The sequence below is a fragment of the Triturus cristatus genome, chromosome 12 (genome assembly GCF_964204655.1).
Source record: "Triturus cristatus chromosome 12, aTriCri1.1, whole genome shotgun sequence".
In the NCBI taxonomy this organism is placed as follows: domain Eukaryota; kingdom Metazoa; phylum Chordata; class Amphibia; order Caudata; family Salamandridae; genus Triturus; species Triturus cristatus.
In genome coordinates, this window is record NC_140595.1 from 17,921,038 (window position 1) to 17,938,466 (window position 17,429).

At 47.8% G+C, this 17,429-nt stretch overlaps 1 protein-coding gene across 3 annotated transcripts in view; it reads right to left on the reverse strand.

Moving 5' to 3' along the window:
* LOC146772218 (spindlin-W-like) overlaps nucleotides 1–17,114 on the reverse strand; it is a 31,397-nt gene extending 14,283 nt beyond the window's left edge. The window contains exons 1-4 of one of the 3 annotated variants that reach the window (XM_085639000.1): nucleotides 17,077–17,114; nucleotides 10,916–10,955; nucleotides 3,927–4,180; nucleotides 264–497 (exon numbers count right to left, since the gene is read on the reverse strand). In XM_085639000.1, coding sequence (XP_085495126.1) covers nucleotides 264–497; nucleotides 3,927–4,180; nucleotides 10,916–10,935 — 508 coding nt within the window. In that variant the 5' untranslated portion in view covers nucleotides 10,936–10,955; nucleotides 17,077–17,114. Of the gene's footprint in view, nucleotides 1–263; nucleotides 498–3,926; nucleotides 4,181–10,915; nucleotides 10,956–16,761 lie in introns of all 3 variants that reach the window. The other 2 variants (XM_085638998.1, XM_085638999.1) reach the window with 2 other exon arrangements.
* Nucleotides 17,115–17,429: the final 315 nt, after the last annotated feature.

Genomic DNA, 17,429 nt, shown 5'->3' on the forward strand with positions numbered 1-17,429 from the left:
TAAAAAAAAACCCTGGCAGTCCTAAATCAACAGCAACGTGATACTTTAATGAAAAAAATGTAACAAGTTATTGCCAGGCTACTATCAGTAAGGACCATCCCTTGATCACCCTCCCTGTAGCCAAACATCTGCTACATGTGGCCTGGGAGTGCAAAGCCTCAGTTGTGGCTCCAACCAGCCGCAACACTGGCACCAGAGTGACACAGAGCAAGTATCATGCTATCAAAATAAGGACCAGAGACCTATAATGCGCCTTCCATTACCTTTATCTGTCAGTATACGCAGGTCTCCAATCTCGTAGTCCTCGTGTAGATGGTACATGTAGAGGACCGGATCCTTCTCGTAGGTGATATAGTGCCAGCTGCTCATGATGGGGGCAAGGCAGAGCACCATCCCACGCCACTGTACCTTACTGCCATCATCTTTCTCGAATACATGCTCCACTGCCTTCCCAACCAGCTCCTCTGCAATGCGGTTCTCCTCTGCAGTGGCCTGAACTAGAGGGGGGAGACAAAGAAGAATTGAGGGTGCTATATTTGTACGTCTGTCTCTGTAGGCCCCAAGGAGGTATCTAAGATCATCTGGGACAATTGCCACATGGTCCAGGTGGAAATATGCAGGGCATGCTCGGGGGAAAATATACAGGATATGCTTGGGGAAAGCTGGGGATGAAGCAACAACTTTCCATGCAGGCAGGCAGAATGTTTTGTTTTTTTTAAATAAAAAAAATAAAACCAATTTCCATACATTCAGACATTTTAGGGCATCTTCCAAAACAACTTTCTACTCATTAATAAAGCACTAGAACAGTGCATCAGTGTGGCTGATATAGCAGTACAAAGAAGAGCTGGTTGGCAAACTCAAAGACACAGAGTATGTGTGTCAGTTATAGGGACTGTCAGCACACCTTCAAAGAGGCATCCTAGAAGGGCATTTACAAGGTAAACATGTGGGGAGAGTGGTGGACTTAGTCCTCTCTGCAGGGTCATCCCCCAGTCTTTTGCCTTCACTCTCCTGTTTTATATACCCATCTATGTTGGCTTTTAGGACTCTATGCACTTTACCACTGATAAGCAGTGCTAAAGTGCTTGTGCTCTCCTCTTTAAACATGGTGAAAATGGCTTGCACCAAATTGGCACATTTAATTTACTTGCAATCCCCTAGTAAAGTGGTACCACACATACCCAGGGCCAGTAAATTAAATGCTGCTAGTGGACCTGCAGCACTTATTGTACCAACCACTTACATTGCCCTGCCAAACATGTCTCAGGTCTGGCACTGCAGCCTGTGTGCAGTTTTACACTGTCATTGTGACCTGACAGAATAAACATGTTACAGGCGTAAACCTTTCTTTTTAATACATAACAGTCACCCCTAGCCCTAAACAGCCCATAGGACAGGGTCCTGTGATTTGAAAAGTCAGACTTTTACTATTAATTTTTACATGTCCTGGTAGTGAAAACCCCTTAAATTCGTTTTCCACTACTGCAAGGCATAACACTCCCATAGGATAACATTGTGTTAACTCATTACATTTAATAAGTGATAACTTTGAATTGGGAACAGGTAGAAATATCGAGAAGTGTAATTTTGAACCCTCTAATTGTAAAGTTGGATTAATTGTCACAATTTCGAAAATGCCACTTTTATAAAGTTTGCATTTTCTTGGCCCGACCATTTGGTGCCTGCAGCCTATCCACTAGGACACATGACTAGGTGTAACTGGCATTTGTGTATTGCTCTCTGAGAATGAGACAAAGGGGGGATAGGTCTTGGCAGGATGGGCCATCTCTGACTAGGGAGGGGGGGGGGGGGGAGAGAGCTGTCACCAACCACACTAACACATCACAAAGGCTCTGCCTCAGCACACTAACAAAGGTTTCAAACTAGTCTTTTGTGACCCCCCGACCCCAGAAACAAGGTGGGGCCAGGGCAGGGAGGAAGGAAATTCCTAACACTTCGGGGGGTGAACCGTCTAGAAACTTCTCCTTAAAAGCTCGCACGAAAGATAAATAGTGGACTCTCAGTATGAGCTCCTGAACCTTCAGAAGAAAGATTTCTGCGCTGCTCTGCTGTAAGGAGGACTGCCACTCTGCTGACCGAGTGAGACGAAGTTTACCTGCATCTTGAATCCAGGACCAATAGAGTAACTACAAGGAATAGTTGACTGGCCTCCTGATCACAGACTCAGGGACAGAAAAAGCTCCAACCATCCTGAACCTGGACTCTGCCTGTTGCGAGTCTTGTCCACAAAGTAGTGCCACCCCAGAACTGGATCCTTGTAAGTAGGCCTTAGGGTGCTCTGCCAGCCCACCAGCTGTGGTCCTAGCAGAACCAATGCAGCGTGACATCGCAGCTCCGCAGCTAAACCACCGTTGAAAGACGCTTCCTCTATGCAGGACCTTGCATCGGAGCCCCTAGAAACCGCTGCTGAACGATGTATCCTCTGTGCAGGACCTCGTGCCACAGCCCCTCAGAACTACGCTGCACGAAGCAGGACCTTCCATCGTAGTCCCCGAGCTCCTTGGAACTGCTCCTGTACAACGCATTCTCGGAGCAGGACCTTGTAAAGCTCCACAACCAGGTTTTAAGGTACTTTTTTCAGTGGCCCTAACTTGGCCCATACCCCATCATGGTCGGCCTGAACTTGTGACTTTGTCCCGGTCTGGCACGACCAGATAATCACAGTTAGCGCTGAGTGCATTTAAGCACTATTTTTACTTACATCTTTAGCATTGCTTATCTCCGGTTCTACTGATCGGATTTTTGTCATTTTGGTGTCAAATAATTAAAGGTAACTATTTTTCTGAATTGGTAGGAAATGTCGCTGTTGTGTTTTCACATTATTACTGGCTAAGTTCTGCATAAAAACTTTACACATTGACTCAAAGTTAAGCTCGACAGCTTTTGTGCCAAGCTACCAGAGGGTTACGCACAGGTTAATTTGGTGTTTGCTTGCATTACACCCTGACAAGAACTGTGGTTGCAGCTTAAGTAGGGTTTCACCCCCTTCAACCAGTAACCCAAATTTCTGTAGGGAATCCTCTGGTAACAAAAAATTCAACTAGACATCTATTTAAGAAACTGAAGCCAGCAGAAACGTCAATGCTGCAGCAGGCCTCAAAAATGAAAGACTAAATCGAGTCAGTGGTCTTTCGATGCAGTCAAAACCCATGCAAAAAGTTAGATGCATTTTTATAATCACACTTGTGTCCAAAAATAAGTGACATTCAGTGTCACTATCAGTATTTTATTCAATGTTTATGCAGCACTATTACAAGCCAGAGGTGTGACAGATCTATATTGCCACATATGCTGCAAGTACAAGAAAGAACTGAGTGAGTTTTAAATATACTGACCTCCGTTATTACTGCTTTTTGACTATGTAAACAGGCAGAACGCAAAGCTTTCAAAGCAGTGCAAGCTCCTTAAAAGTTCTTTTCCTGGGCCCTGAGCTAGACAATACAGGAGATAGCACTTTAACATGGAGAGAGTAATGGAAGTGACCCTACTCTGTCCCATCCAACGTAAACTCTTTAAGGATGATTAGAAGATTTTAGGATACTTGGATTCTCTTAGATGTTTTGTAAGATGCTGCTCTTTTCAACTGCTCTGTTTCCACACCTATTTGCCCTACTCAATGGTTTTTACAGTCAATCAATTAATCAGGGGTGTGTAAAGCACAACTACTTACCTGCAAGGGTCTCAAGGCGCTAGGGAGGGATGGGGGGGTGCACGGCTTGGTTGAGTGCTGGGATCATCCCCATTGCCACCTAACCAAGCTATTTAATAATTTCTAGGTATTTCATGGATTACAGAAGATACATTTTAATCTGATTATTTGGAACTGGTTGTGCCAAGATTGCAATGTGTTTGAAGTTCCAGAGTACGGTGCTTGACCCAGTGTGTTGAGGGTTTGTACTCACATGGCCTCCTGGGCATGATCTGAAGCTTCTTCACCCGCTTGTCCTTAAAGAGCTCAATCCCGTAAACGCAGTCAACTCCATCATAGATCACCAGGTACAGGCCAGGCTTCACTTCCACCTGGTCCAGCACCAAGCCTTCCCACTGGCTGATGGTGCCGTTTTTTTCCTGCCAGCCGTGCTGGACCCTCTCTCCAATGAGGCTGGACAACTGCAGGCCTCCCTCAATCTCTTCACATTTCTTAGTGGTGCGACTCCTAAAAGCAATGAAAGAGACAGGGTGGTTACCCAATCTACAAAGTTGAAAACTGCAAATCTCATAATGAGGGAACTACAAAGTAGGTCATCCTATTGTAGCGAGAACAAGAGACTGTAATCTCTAGATGTCAACACAAGTGACAAGAATTACGTTTGGTAGGAAACATACGATGTATTTCGCTCATTAATGTTACCTCCAATTTTGAAACAACACCCTCAAACAGAAACAAAAATTATATGATTAACTCTAAATGTATCCTCATGAGAAAATAGTTCAGATTAAGTATAAATACTGCCTAATTCAGGAAAAGATGAAAAATATTAAATTTACAGTAAATGTGTTTCAAAGTGTTTAAATTCATTGATCACTTTGCAAACCCTAGATGTAATCTTTGGGCAGGCGGGCTTTTTTTTCTTTTTTAGCAAGCCCGTGGTGATATTGCCCAAACATCTAGTTATTTTTAACTCATGCGGATGTACTTGCTCACAGCAAGCTGAAATGTCTGTTGTGGTGGACTTATTCAAAACAGAAGACAAAAAAGACAACAGTCATCTCCCAGACATGCAAAATGTTATCCATCACTGATATTCCAGAAAGTTCAAAAAACACCACAGCAACTTTGAGAGTGCTGAATATTCACGAGTAGTTTTATAATCTACTGGTGAAATATTTTGACTAAAGAACAAGTTACTTACCTTCGGTAACGATGTATCTGTAAGAAACATTAGTTAGTTAGATTCCTCACCTTAGAATATCCCCAGGCGTCAGGCTGGATCCGAAAGATTTTTGTAGCAATACCCCTTGCGCGTCGGTAGGCGTCGTCTGCGGCTCCACGTCCGTCGTCGTGCGCCGGAATGACAGAGTACTTAAACGCCGCCCTCGCGCGCTGACGTCAGTTCTTATACATAGCTTTCCACGCCAGGGACGCTGAGCCATGCAAGAGACCGACACTGGTGCCAAAAAATCTAGGGCCCTGAAAGGGAGAACCTTAACCCTAGATGTCGGTTCGCAGAACGGGGAGGCTGGGTGGGTGGGTGAGGAATCTAACTAACTAATGTTTCTTACAGATACATCGTTGCCGGAGGTAAGTAACTTGTTCATCTGAAAGAAACACGTTAGTTAGATTCCACCTTAGAATAGATACCCCAGCAATACCAACCCCGGAGGTGGGCCTGCGAACCAAGATCACACCAGAAAGTCCTGGAGAACAGAACGGCCAAAGTGGCCATCTCTCCGGACTTGGCTGTCCAGGCAATAGTGCTTGGCAAACGTGTGCAGTGAAGCCCATGTCGCCGCCTGACAGATGTCCTGCAAGGGGACTCCCCGTCCCAGGGCAGTCGTCGCCGATGTGGCCTGGGTGGAATGAGCTCTCAGCCCAACAGGAGGGACCTTTTTCGCCGAGGAATAGCAGAGTTTAATACACAACACGACCCATCGCGAGATGGTCCGCTTGTGCACAGCTTTACCCTTCTTAGCACCTACATATCCAACAAAAAGTTGGTCGTCCACCCGGAACTGTTTTGTGCGGTCCAAATAAAAGGACAGCGCACGTTTTGGGTCCAGACGGTGGAGCCTCTCTTCATCTTTTGATGGATGCGGAGGCGAAGGCGGAAAGAAGGTGGGCAGCGTGACAGATTGCCCGATGTGAAAGGGAGTCACAGCTTTAGGAAGGAAAGAAGGACGTGTCCGGAGGACAACGTTATCCAGATGAACCGAAAGGAAGGGAGGCTTAGCTGACAGAGCCTGGAGCTCACTCACCCGCCTAGCGGAGGTGATAGCCACCAGGAAGGCAGTTTTCAGAGTCAGTAGACGAATTGGACAGTTGTGAAGGGGCTCAAAGGGAGCTCACATCAGAAAAGTAAGAACAAGGTTCAAGTCCCACTGAGGCATTATGAATGGAACAGGAGGGAACATACGAGTAATGCCCTTCAGAAAACGGGAAACAACAGGTGACTTGAAACGAGAAGGCTGATCAGGAAGCCTTAAGAAAGCAGAGATTGCAGCAAGATGGCCCTTCAAGGTGCCCAGAGCAGAGCCCTGCTGGGCCAAAGAAAGAAGAAAGAGGAGAGCCTCAGAAAGAGGGGCAGAAAGGGGATCCACAGCCTTTGCTGTGCACCATGCCACAAATTTGTTCCACCGGCAGGCGTATACCGTCTTTGTGGAGGGACGCCTGGCTGCCAGAATGACATCACAGACTTCAGGAAGCAAGTCAAATGGCATCAACTGTCGCCGCTCAATCTCCACGCATGGAGGTGGAGGCTGGACAGGTTCGGATGGAGGACCGTCCCCTGCTGCTGCGACAGAAGGTCCTCCTGAAGAGACAGTCGTATCGGGGGATCGATGGACATACTGAGTAGCTCGGGATACCAGAACCTTCGTGCCCAATCCGGAGCCACCAAGATGACTTGGGCCCGGTCGCACCGGATCTTCTTCAGCACTCTGGGCAGAAGTGGTATAGGCGAAAAGGCGTACAACAGACCGCAACTCCACTCGCGACGAAAAGCATCTCCGAGCGAGTGCTGCCTTGGAAATTCCAACGCGCAGAACTGCTGACATTGCGCATTCTCTTCGGTGGCGAATAGATCTAACCAAGGCTCTCCCCACTGCAGAAGGAGACCTTGCGCCACGTCCGAGTTCAGACGCCATTCGTGATCCATCATGCACCGGCGGCTGAGTTTGTCTGCTCTGGCGTTCAGAGAGCCCGCCAGATGTTGAACCACCAGGGTGATGCCCTGATGTTCCAGCCATGTCCAGAGGCGCAGAGCCTCCTGACAAAGGGTCCATGACCCCACCCCGCCCTGTTTGTTGCAATACCACATGGCGGTGGTGTTGTCCGTGAACACCTGCACAACACTTCCCCGGACAGAGGGAAGGAAGGCTTTTAGTGCATGTCGGATCGCCCTCAGCTCCAAGAGGTTGATATGGAGCCGAGTCTCCGCCGGAGACCAGAGTCCTCTGATCTCCGCCTCTCCTATATGGCCCCCCCATCCCAGGAGGGACACATCCGTCACTACGACATGCTCCGGTTGGGGTAGGGAGAGGGATCTGCCGCTTACCCAATCGCGATTCGTGAGCCACCACTGCAGCTGGTTCGCAGTGCCCTCCGAGATCAACACATGGTCGGACAGGTTGCCTCGATGTTGGGCACACTGAAACTTCAGGTCCCACTGCAGAGCCCGCATCCGCCACCTGGCGTGAGGTACCAACAGGATGCAGGAGACCATGAGCCCCAGAAGCCGCAGCACCAACCTGACCGAAACCCAGGACAGAGGCAGGAAGATGGAAATCAGGGCCTGAATGTCCCGGACCCGCTGATCCGGCGGATAGAACCGGAACCGCGCCGAATCGAGAACCGCCCCAATGAAAAGGAGCATTTGGGAGGGACTCAGGTGCGACTTCGGCACATTGATGGAGAACCCCAGCGAGTGCAGGAGGTTGGCCGCAGTCTGGAGGTGGGAGACGACTTGCTGGGGCGAGCCCGCCTTCAATCGCCAGTCGTCGAGATAGGGGAAGACTGGAACCCCTGATCGGCGCAGATGAGCTGCGACCACCGCCATCACTTTTGTGAACACCCGAGGGGCACTGGTGAGGCCGAAGGGGAGCACGGTGAACTGAAAGTGCTCCTGACCCACCGTGAACCGCAGGTAACGCCGGTGGGCCGGCAGGGCGGGGTTGTAGAAATAAGCGTCCTGCAAGTCCAACGCTACCATTCAGTCTCCAGGGTCTAGGGCAGCCAGAACCTAAGCTAAAGTGAGCATCTTGAAACGGTCCTTCCGGAGGAAGGAGTTCACGCTCCTGAGGTCCAAGATCGGGTGTAGGCCCCCTTTGCCCTTCTTGGGAACCAGAAAGTAGTGGGAATAACAACCACGACTTACTTCCGGACCAGGAACGCGCTCAACGGCCTCTTTGGCCAAGAGGGCCGAAACTTCCTCTCGTAAAAGATGCAAATGATCCCCCCGACATACGGTGGTTCAGCAGTGGCATGGCTGGAGGGGTCGTCTCGAAGGGGAGGGAGTAGCCCCTTCGGACTATTTGCAGCACCCACCTGTCCGACGTGATGGAGCGCCAGTGGAGCAGGTGATGGCGAACTCTGCGGCCCACTGGCGTTGAATGGGCCTGAAAGCTCGGACTAGGAGGGCTTTGAGGCGGATGCTGCCGGGGTGGATGTGGACTGACCGGCACATTGACCTTCAGTACCGCCTCGGTGGAATCCACGTCCGCGACCGCGTGCAGGTTGGTTCTGCGGCCGGTGGCTGGGCGGACGTGAGGAGGCGCCCCTTCCTTGGCCACGAAAGGTGGAAGTTTACGGCCGCGGGGCCGAAAGACCCAAGGACTTGCCCGTGGCCCGGGAGTCCTTGAACCGAGCCAGCGCACTGTCCGCATTCTCACCAAAAAGGAGAGTGCCATCAAAGGGCATGCCAATGAGGGAACTCTGGACATCCCCTGAAAATGACGTGGACCTCAGCCAGGCGTGACGCCGAAGCGCCACCGTGGTGGAAATCGCCCGACCCAGCGAGTCCGTGGTGTCAAGTCCACACCGTATGGCGTGCCGTGCTGCATCTCGACCGTCAGCAAGTGCTTGAGTGAGTCGTGCCCGGGCCTCCACCGGTCACAAGGGCAGCACGTCCTCCACCGTATCCCACAGAGAGTGGGAATAACGGTCCAAAAGGCAAGCGGTATTTAAAGACCGCAGCCCCAAACTCAGGGACGAGAACAGTTTCTTGCCAAACTGGTCCAACCTCTTGGATTCCCGATCCGGAGGAGCGGACGGGAAGGAGGATTGGGAGGTTGAGGCCTGGATAACCAGACTCTCGGGGGTGAAGTGTTGGAAGAGGAAACTGGGGTCGCCCGGAGCAGGGCGGTGGCGCCAGGCAACGTTCCGGTCCACAGGAGGAACTGTGGAGGGCTTGGACCAAGTGCCCTGCAGAACGTCTATGAGGGCCTCAAACTGCAGCAGAGGCTCAGTGGAGCTTGCTGTCGGTTGAAGGACCCCTGTGAGGACGTTAGTCCTCACGGCCACAGCAGGCAACTCCAGCCCTAGGGCTTCGGCCACCTTGCGCAGCACCACTGAAAAAGCTGCACCCTCCTCCGAGGCCACAGTCGGAGGAGAGATGAAGCCAGCGTCCGGCGAAGTGTCCAGACCACTAGCATCCCCCAGTTCGTCTGCCCAGTCCTGTGGAAGTTGACCCTGGAGGGCCATAGTGTCCTCAGACCCCTCCCAGTCGCCCCCGTCATTCGATTCCTGATAAACAGGAACGATCGGAGCCGGACGGTAGATGAAATGGTCATCCATCGACGTTGGGTGCAGCGCCGGACGGCGCCGTACCGGTGTCGGGTCCGGACCGGGGCTGAACTGGGGAACGGCGTCGTCCGGAGACGGCGCCGGAGGTGGAACCGGTGTCTGCGCCGGCGGAGAGGCGTCGTGAGGTCGACCGGCGCCGACCGAGATCCAGGCCTGGATCCCTCGGGGATCCGCGGCGTCGGGGCCAGAGCCGTCGACCCTCATGGCCGAGAGGAAGGCACTGACCTCCGCCGGAGTCGCGTCAGTTCCAGGGATCGGCGGGTATGGGGACAGACGCGGCTCAGATGGAGCCGCGGGGGTGGGACCACCCTGACCCTCAGCCGAGTCGCGCGACCGGCGAGGGGAGTCCGAAGAACGATGTCGTCTCTTGGACTTCTTGGAGTGCTTCGACTTACCCGAAGACCCAGACGAGCGATGACGATGGTTGCGGCTCCGCGATTGGTCCTTGGACCTCCTCCGGGACCGAGAGCGACGCGGAGCCGAGTGCCGAAGCTCGGGAAGCTTACGGGACCGCTCCCGCCTAGCTTTCGACGTCAAGGCCTGGCAATCGAGGCACGACTCCGCGTCATGGTCGGGCCCCAGGCAATACAGGCACCAGCGATGGTGATCCGTCACCGACATCAGGCGATGACAGGCGTCACAGGCCTTGAAACCAGGCATCCTACCGGCACCAGAGTCGAGTCGATGGACCAAAAGAAGTCAAAAAAGTTAGTCAAAAAATGACTAGGGGTAAGCTCTTCCCGGATCGGCGCTTACTGGCGCGGAAAAAAGAAGAACTGACGTCAGCGTGCGAGGGCGGCGTCTAAGTACTCCGACGACGTCATTCCGGCGCACGACGCCGACGACGGACGCGGAGCCGCAGACGACGCCTACCGACGCGCAAGGGGTATTGCTACAAAAATCTTTCCGGATCCAGCCTGACGCCTGGGGATATTCTAAGGTGAGGAATCGAACTAACGTGTTTCTTTCAGATGCTGAAGTTAACAACAAGATATTAGCAAAAATCGAATCAACTAATCTTTACGGGGAAAAAAACGCTTGAAAGAATCTTTACAATTTGGGAAATACTGCCAGTTTTCATCATTCTATTTTGAGAGGCTTTTTATTACACATTAGTTTTTAAGTTGTAAAAGTTATTCAGAAGTTTGAAAATAGTTGTACATTGTTTAATAAAAAGAAACAGAATAGAAGTAGCTTAGAAAAATGCAAGTACTTATCTAGCTTCTGTAAAATGTGATTAAGATTCAAGGTTTGCACTGGACAACAAATTTGTGAACCCCTGTAACTACCATAGCCGCATTTTCGCATAAATCAATAATTGGTAACTGCATAAGAGTGCTTCCAACGTGATCGGAATGTTGGGAGAAGCTATGCTTGATCACTTCCCAAATATAATAAGGCTATATTGAAGTAGTTTTTCATACAACATACCGTACTTGTGCTTGAGCCATCTCGAACTGCAAGTGCGTCCCTGAGTAGGAAAAAACAGATCAAATACCTAAGCGTCATTTTTGTATCAAACTGCAGATTTACACGTTTTAGTAGGGTCTATACAACAAGACATATAACAAGCATTGGCATAGCCAATAGGTCTTGCCTTTGGGACCTTATACGTTTTTAGCCATGCAACATGCACATCACATAGTTCGCTCCTTTTATCTTCACTTTGAGTATATAGTAGGCGCAAGATCACGAAAAGTGTGAAAGCGTAGTGTGGGTCCCAAGACATACTAAGCATGAGCTCATTGTGTGAGATAACCTAAGAGTGAGGGAGGGGACGCAGTGCGTGTAACTTAGTAGCGTGTAAGAGAGGGCATGATGCGTGTGTCGTATCTCAGGTAATTGCTGATTGCATGGCCCACAGTCTGCCATTAGTACAGGAAGTCTGAGATCATAATCGGTTTGACAGAGCATAGCGAGCGCATAGGATTGAGGGGTGTGAGGGGGAGGGCTGCGGCTGGCAATCAGAGTACATGCAGATCAACATACATCACCAGAAGCTCCCAACTGGGGGCACTGGTCTTTAGTCAGCGTCGGGCCCTTTCTGTTTTTTTGGGGGGGGGGGGGGGGGGGATTATCTGGCTGCCTCTTTGGGAGAGTGCGTGAAAGCGCGTGTGTGGCAGCAAAGGGTAGATGTGTGTTAAAAGCAGTGAGTGAGACATAATTGAGAGCGCGTTGGGGAAACGCAACTTATTGGGTACAACGTACAAACGAAGATTCATAGAGCACATAGAGCAGAGCAGAGTGTCAGCTTAGAGGGGCAGGGTTTATACCTGCCTGTCCCTGCGTGCGTCGCCTGTTAAAGTGTGTGGGAGAACATGCGGCGGCCGCAAAAGTGAAAGCGACCGCTATCTGTTTCCAATTAACACGACCGCGAGACAGGCAAATGTAAACAAGCGCGGGCGCGATAATTGGAAACAGATGGCGCCGCCGCTCGCTCCCGCAAGGTGGATGCCGTACATGCAAGAGTACTCATTGGAAACAGTGCAGTACATGCACGAGTTTGCGATAAAGTACAGACCAATTCCAAGAGGTCATCTCCTAAGCAACGCTTGCACGCTGCACTAGTATAGACTTAAAAACGGCATTACACTTTTGGGCAATTTGTAGTAAATAATTTCATGCACAGGGAGAACATGAGGCATTGAAAAGTTGCAACTACCGCAAAGAGGGATTGGTGCAGCGCGGTCCCTTGCTATCCTTATATCTTTCGAGCTTGCTGCGTTGATAACGTGAAAGGTATACGGAAGCCAGAATGTAGGAAGGGATCTCTGCTTAGGCTCTGCCCAGGGTCTGGGTGACCATAAATTGATATCTCAAGTGGGGAAGGAGTTATTTAACTGTATAGTTCATAGTAGCATCATACAATTTTAGTTTTAATCGAAATTTCACCTCCTATCACAACCATGTGCTTGCTACTTCACTGGTACACCTTCGATTTATATTCCAGCTCGTACATCATTTCAATTATCCCCCTAACATCCCAAGGGTAGGAATTAATTTTTGTTTCTGACAACATTCTCTGCTGACTTCTCCTAGTTTAGCGTTGCAACCTACCCTAATCACGAACACCTTATTTTTAATTATTAGTTTCAACTTTCACGCATCACTGTAGTTACACTACAAGCAACAGCTGAACTCCAATATCATTTTTCAGCTTACTAGAGTCTCCTCCATATCGGTTCTTCTTTATTCTATTAATTCTACTCCCCCCAACTTCTCCTCCTGGTAACTCGATCCTGCAGTCCAAAATGTGTTTGTAGTTTGCACAGCCATGAATTCCCGTCACTTGCTATAATCTCCAAAACAAAAGCCCCAGTTATCTGGAATGCACTGGTCTTTCGCGTAACTAAATCCTAGGTTCCTTAAACAGAGAATGATAGCCCCATCATCCACAACACACACGGACTCTGTTAGTAAACAGAAATATAGGACCTGTCTGATACAAGGCATGATAGGTAAACGCAGGGGGCACAGGAAAAGGCCCAATTTCAGAAGGTCATAAATCAACCTCCGAACCAGAAACAACTGTTTTGTCCCCAGTGAGTTTCAAAAAATACAAAAACATTCATTTCAATATTAAAAAGGCAGCTCTTCAGTTGACCAATGGAATTGGCTGTGATTTGATCGACGTTAAAGGCCATTAGTACAGATTACAACCTACCAATTCAAACAACAAAAGATAACTTCATAAACAACCAAATCAATCTGCCTTAAAATTCAGCAAAATGTATTTTAAACTACATGCACACCTAGCCATACAGCCTGCATCGGTCCTCAAATGCAGCAACATTTAACACTACATCTCCGACAAACTCAAACCCACCATAGAGAAATCCTCTTCTAACTCAATTACCATTGAAACACTATCATGAAACCAACCAGTAGGCTGCCCCCTTCACCCATCTTATATCTAGAGCGCATAAGATTCATTTCTTAGATGCCCTTCCTCCAAACATCTTCAAAACCAACAACCAGCTTTTTTATTGACACAGAGCTCTATGATTAAAACTTCGCTCAATCAGGAATATTCCCCAAACTACTACTTCTTAAGATCTCCTCCACTATGAAAAAAATCTCATCTTGATCCCAACCTCCTTCCTCACTCCAGACCTGTCACCAACCTACCATGTCTTGAGGAAGCCTTTGAGAGATGTGCTTCTAGACAACTGCCCTTCTGGACAATGAAGAGCACCTCTTATTGAAAGACCAATTTTCTTCTGGTCTGTCTGCAGTACTGGAAAACCCACTTCGAAAATCTTGGACGATAAACACAGTATACTAGTTCTACTCAACCTCTTGGACACTTTAAATATAGATGATATCAATGGGAACACGTGGTCAGTTCTTATGCTAGTTTTCCTCCTTTTTATCCAACCATGATCAATTAGGTTGGATTGGAGAGCACATTTTAGTACAAGAATTAACACTCTGTAGTGTTCCTCTGGGTCCTATCTGTGCGACCACTTGGTTAAACTTACATCTGGAGCCAAAGAGTTTGCTGTTCGAGGGATAGGGGTCTCAAGTCACCAATGTACGGACAACACATAACTTTACCTAAAATCAACCTCCACTAATGTAGAGTTTCTCTTAACCTTCTCTCAACACATTTGATCCATTGCTACTGGCTTTATTAAAGTATTGGGTTGAAGCCTTCCACCATAGACAGTACAATTTCTTGGATTTACGGCCAACTAAACCTCTCCCTCATAAACAGATAAGCTCGAACAGATAACTTTTAGCTTAATTCGTTAAAAAAGATTAAAACCCCGTCTATAACCTGGTCAAGTGAAACCGGAGCTCTTGTAATTTCTTGCTTAGTCTGTAGTCTTAAGGACTCTGCTAATCTCATTTACGCCTTTGTTCTTCACTCTACTGGTAGAGCCATGTCCTCCAAGGAAACTCAATCACAACTCCTCCTCATGAGACCATCACCAGCCTTGTATCGAGCAAGTATCAGATTTAAAATCTTCTGCCTAACATACAGTCATTCATCTTAATAAACCTCCATATCTAACCAAAACATTCACCAGATCAGGAAAAATTTGATTTCTCTTCCAATCCACAACAGAACTCCACCGTCTACCCACTACTACAGAAAACTACTAAAAATTAGCAAGTCAGTTTCTCAGTTTGAACATAGATCAAGCCCATTTATAATGTTGTTAATTTATTTGCTTAGTCACTTACTTTTCTAGTTAAAAATGGTTACATACACAACTTATCGTTCTTTGTACAGAACAGTAATAATACCGGAGTCGAGTAGTTAATAGAAAACTGTATTATATTATTATTAGATATTCAAAATATGTTGGCTTGAAACTCTCAGCACAAAAATGATGTAGGTTCTACTGAAAAAATCTTTAACTACACTTTTTGCCACTGCCCGGAACACAGAGGTATCGGTCCTGTTGGGCATGCATTTATACCAGGGGATGCTGTGGCCAAGAGGAGTGTTTATTATCCTGCTTGAAATCATGTTTTTAGTGAAAGAAAAGAGTGGCAGCGAGTCATTCTGCAACGCAACATTAGCAATGTCTTTTTTCCACTTATGTCCTGGCTGTAAGTAGGTGTTACTGTAGGATACTGTGGATAGTTTTCCATCTTTAGGGAGTCTATTCTACTACTAGCACGCTGGCAATCATGTATTTGAAGGCATTATTAAAAGAATAACTGAACATATCTGAAATGTTTCGATTTCCAAATACACTTGGACCTGTCAATTTTATAGAATTATGAGAATGTTAGCCAATATAGGAGGCCATTATGAATTTGTTTCACTCTAACAGGGGCGCAGCAATAAAGCGTTTTAATACTACTGGCCCACCAGAGAGCAGACAAGGGGTGCGAAAGAGCTGCTTGAAGCGCGTCATGTTGATGGTCAACAATCAAGTATGAGAATGCGCCATGCAAGTAAAGCTTTTTAATGTATTGAGCAAAATAAGCCAATATGTTCCATTATGCAAATTTTTAAACTGACAACTTTTAGTTTTGTCGATCTATGGTCGTACAGTAGTATGTTAAATTAAACTCCTTATTTAAAGTATAGTATATTTTAAGCAAATAGTGGCCTTCTCAACCCATCTAAACAAGCACTGGTAAAGCCAATAGATTTGTCTTTTGAGACCTATTGGCTATGCAAATAGAATCCTTGATGCTGTGCAATGTGGATAAACTTAATAAAGATGTTTTTTTTAAAAGCCTTTGACATCCGCCTGTCTCATTTTGTAGGCATTAGCAGCTACAAAATAACATGGACACTTCATTTCCTTTTTAGTTACCGATTCAAGTTGATCGGAGCTGAAAATAAAATGTGCAAATGTATTTTTTTTTAAAGCAGGAGTGCTGTGGAAGCAGCAAAGGGAGAGTGGAGCAAAAGGTGAAGCAACACAGGGGAGAGTTGGGTGAAGTGTCGAAGCAACAATGGAGTGGACTGGATACAACAAGGAGTGTGCAGGTGGGCTGAAAAAATGAAGATAAGCACATGGGTGGTGCATGGGTGGGCAGAGAGTAGTTGATCGATAGGTACTCGGAGTGCACCGAAGACGTAAAAGAGAAAGATGGCTCGAAAATACACACATTTTCATGGAATGCTTCACACAAAAGAAAAAAAGTCATTCTTGAAAAGCAAGCCATAAAAACGGCGATGCCAGACAATCAAAGAGTTTGTAAAGAAGCAATGCTCCATTAGACAAGCTTGGACACCAATAAGAAGTAGGCAAATGAGTGACAAGAAAAGCCAACTAATGGTAAGCAACAGCCAGGCTCCAAGCTCCTGTAGATTCTGGTTAAGCCACAATATGCCTCGGAACAGACCACTCATGCACTGTCTAGAAGGCTCCACCTAAAAAGGGCCATTAACTTTTAGTATTGAACAGGTGCGTGGTCGGATATGCTACAGTGCGATTGAGGACTGCATTTACTTGTACCGTAGCCACTGCTTCGGGTATCAAGAATGTATTTTACTTTTCTCAACATGGTCGTTAGGGCCTGACGTGTGGGCAACTAGCATCAGAAACAACACCCACCAACAGGTACCGTTAACAATACCATAAAACCAACACTATTCCAGACTCTCTACGCCCCCATCAATACCCTCCCCTGCCCCTTCCACATGCACCAGATACTTCTAGAGCATGCAACCTCCCACTACCACCCTCTCGACACCTTACACACACCCTCTACCCCCATGCACCACTGATATAAATATCCGAGAATGGGATGCGAGAGAGACGAAGATGAAAAGGTCTGGACATTTTAATTCTCCATTGACTCACATTTAAGTGTAGGGTTTTTCTTATGAGGTAACGCTGGATAGTTATTTTAAAACAGGAACCCAACCCACCCCTAAACCGGAAGTTGGCATGCGAGACCCTCTGCCCTCCAACCAGCACCCTAGACCCTGTATGCTTCCAAGAAAATCCCCAAGCCACCATTGTTTACGGGGCTTCTGCTAGAACCCGAGGCCCACTAGTACCACTACCTTCTCCCTCACACCGACTTCGATGCACGAACGCCCTCCCCCACCGACTCCAGAACACGAAGGGCGGGGCACCCAATCAGACAGCTAATTCACAGAGATTGACAGTTACCGCGACGGAAGTAAAAGAACTCTCATGGCTTTCAGCATCAGGAAGCCTGTGATTGGATAGAACTGGTCCGCCCCCGAAAGGAGGCAGCCAGTCCGCTCTTCAAAGGCGCTGTTTCAGTTGCCGACCCGGAAAAGGCGGGTCATGCGTGAGACGTGTCAATCCATGTGTACCGGAATTGATTGCCCAACAGCACATGGGCTGGAACTGTTGTTTTTTTTATTTTTTATTTTATGCGTTTTTATATAGTGCGGACTTTACCCGATGGTGCAGAGCGCTTCACAATAGGAGCAGCAGCGTTACATGAGGAGAAAATTACAAGTGGGCATGTTACAAACGCAAACGTTACGTTACAT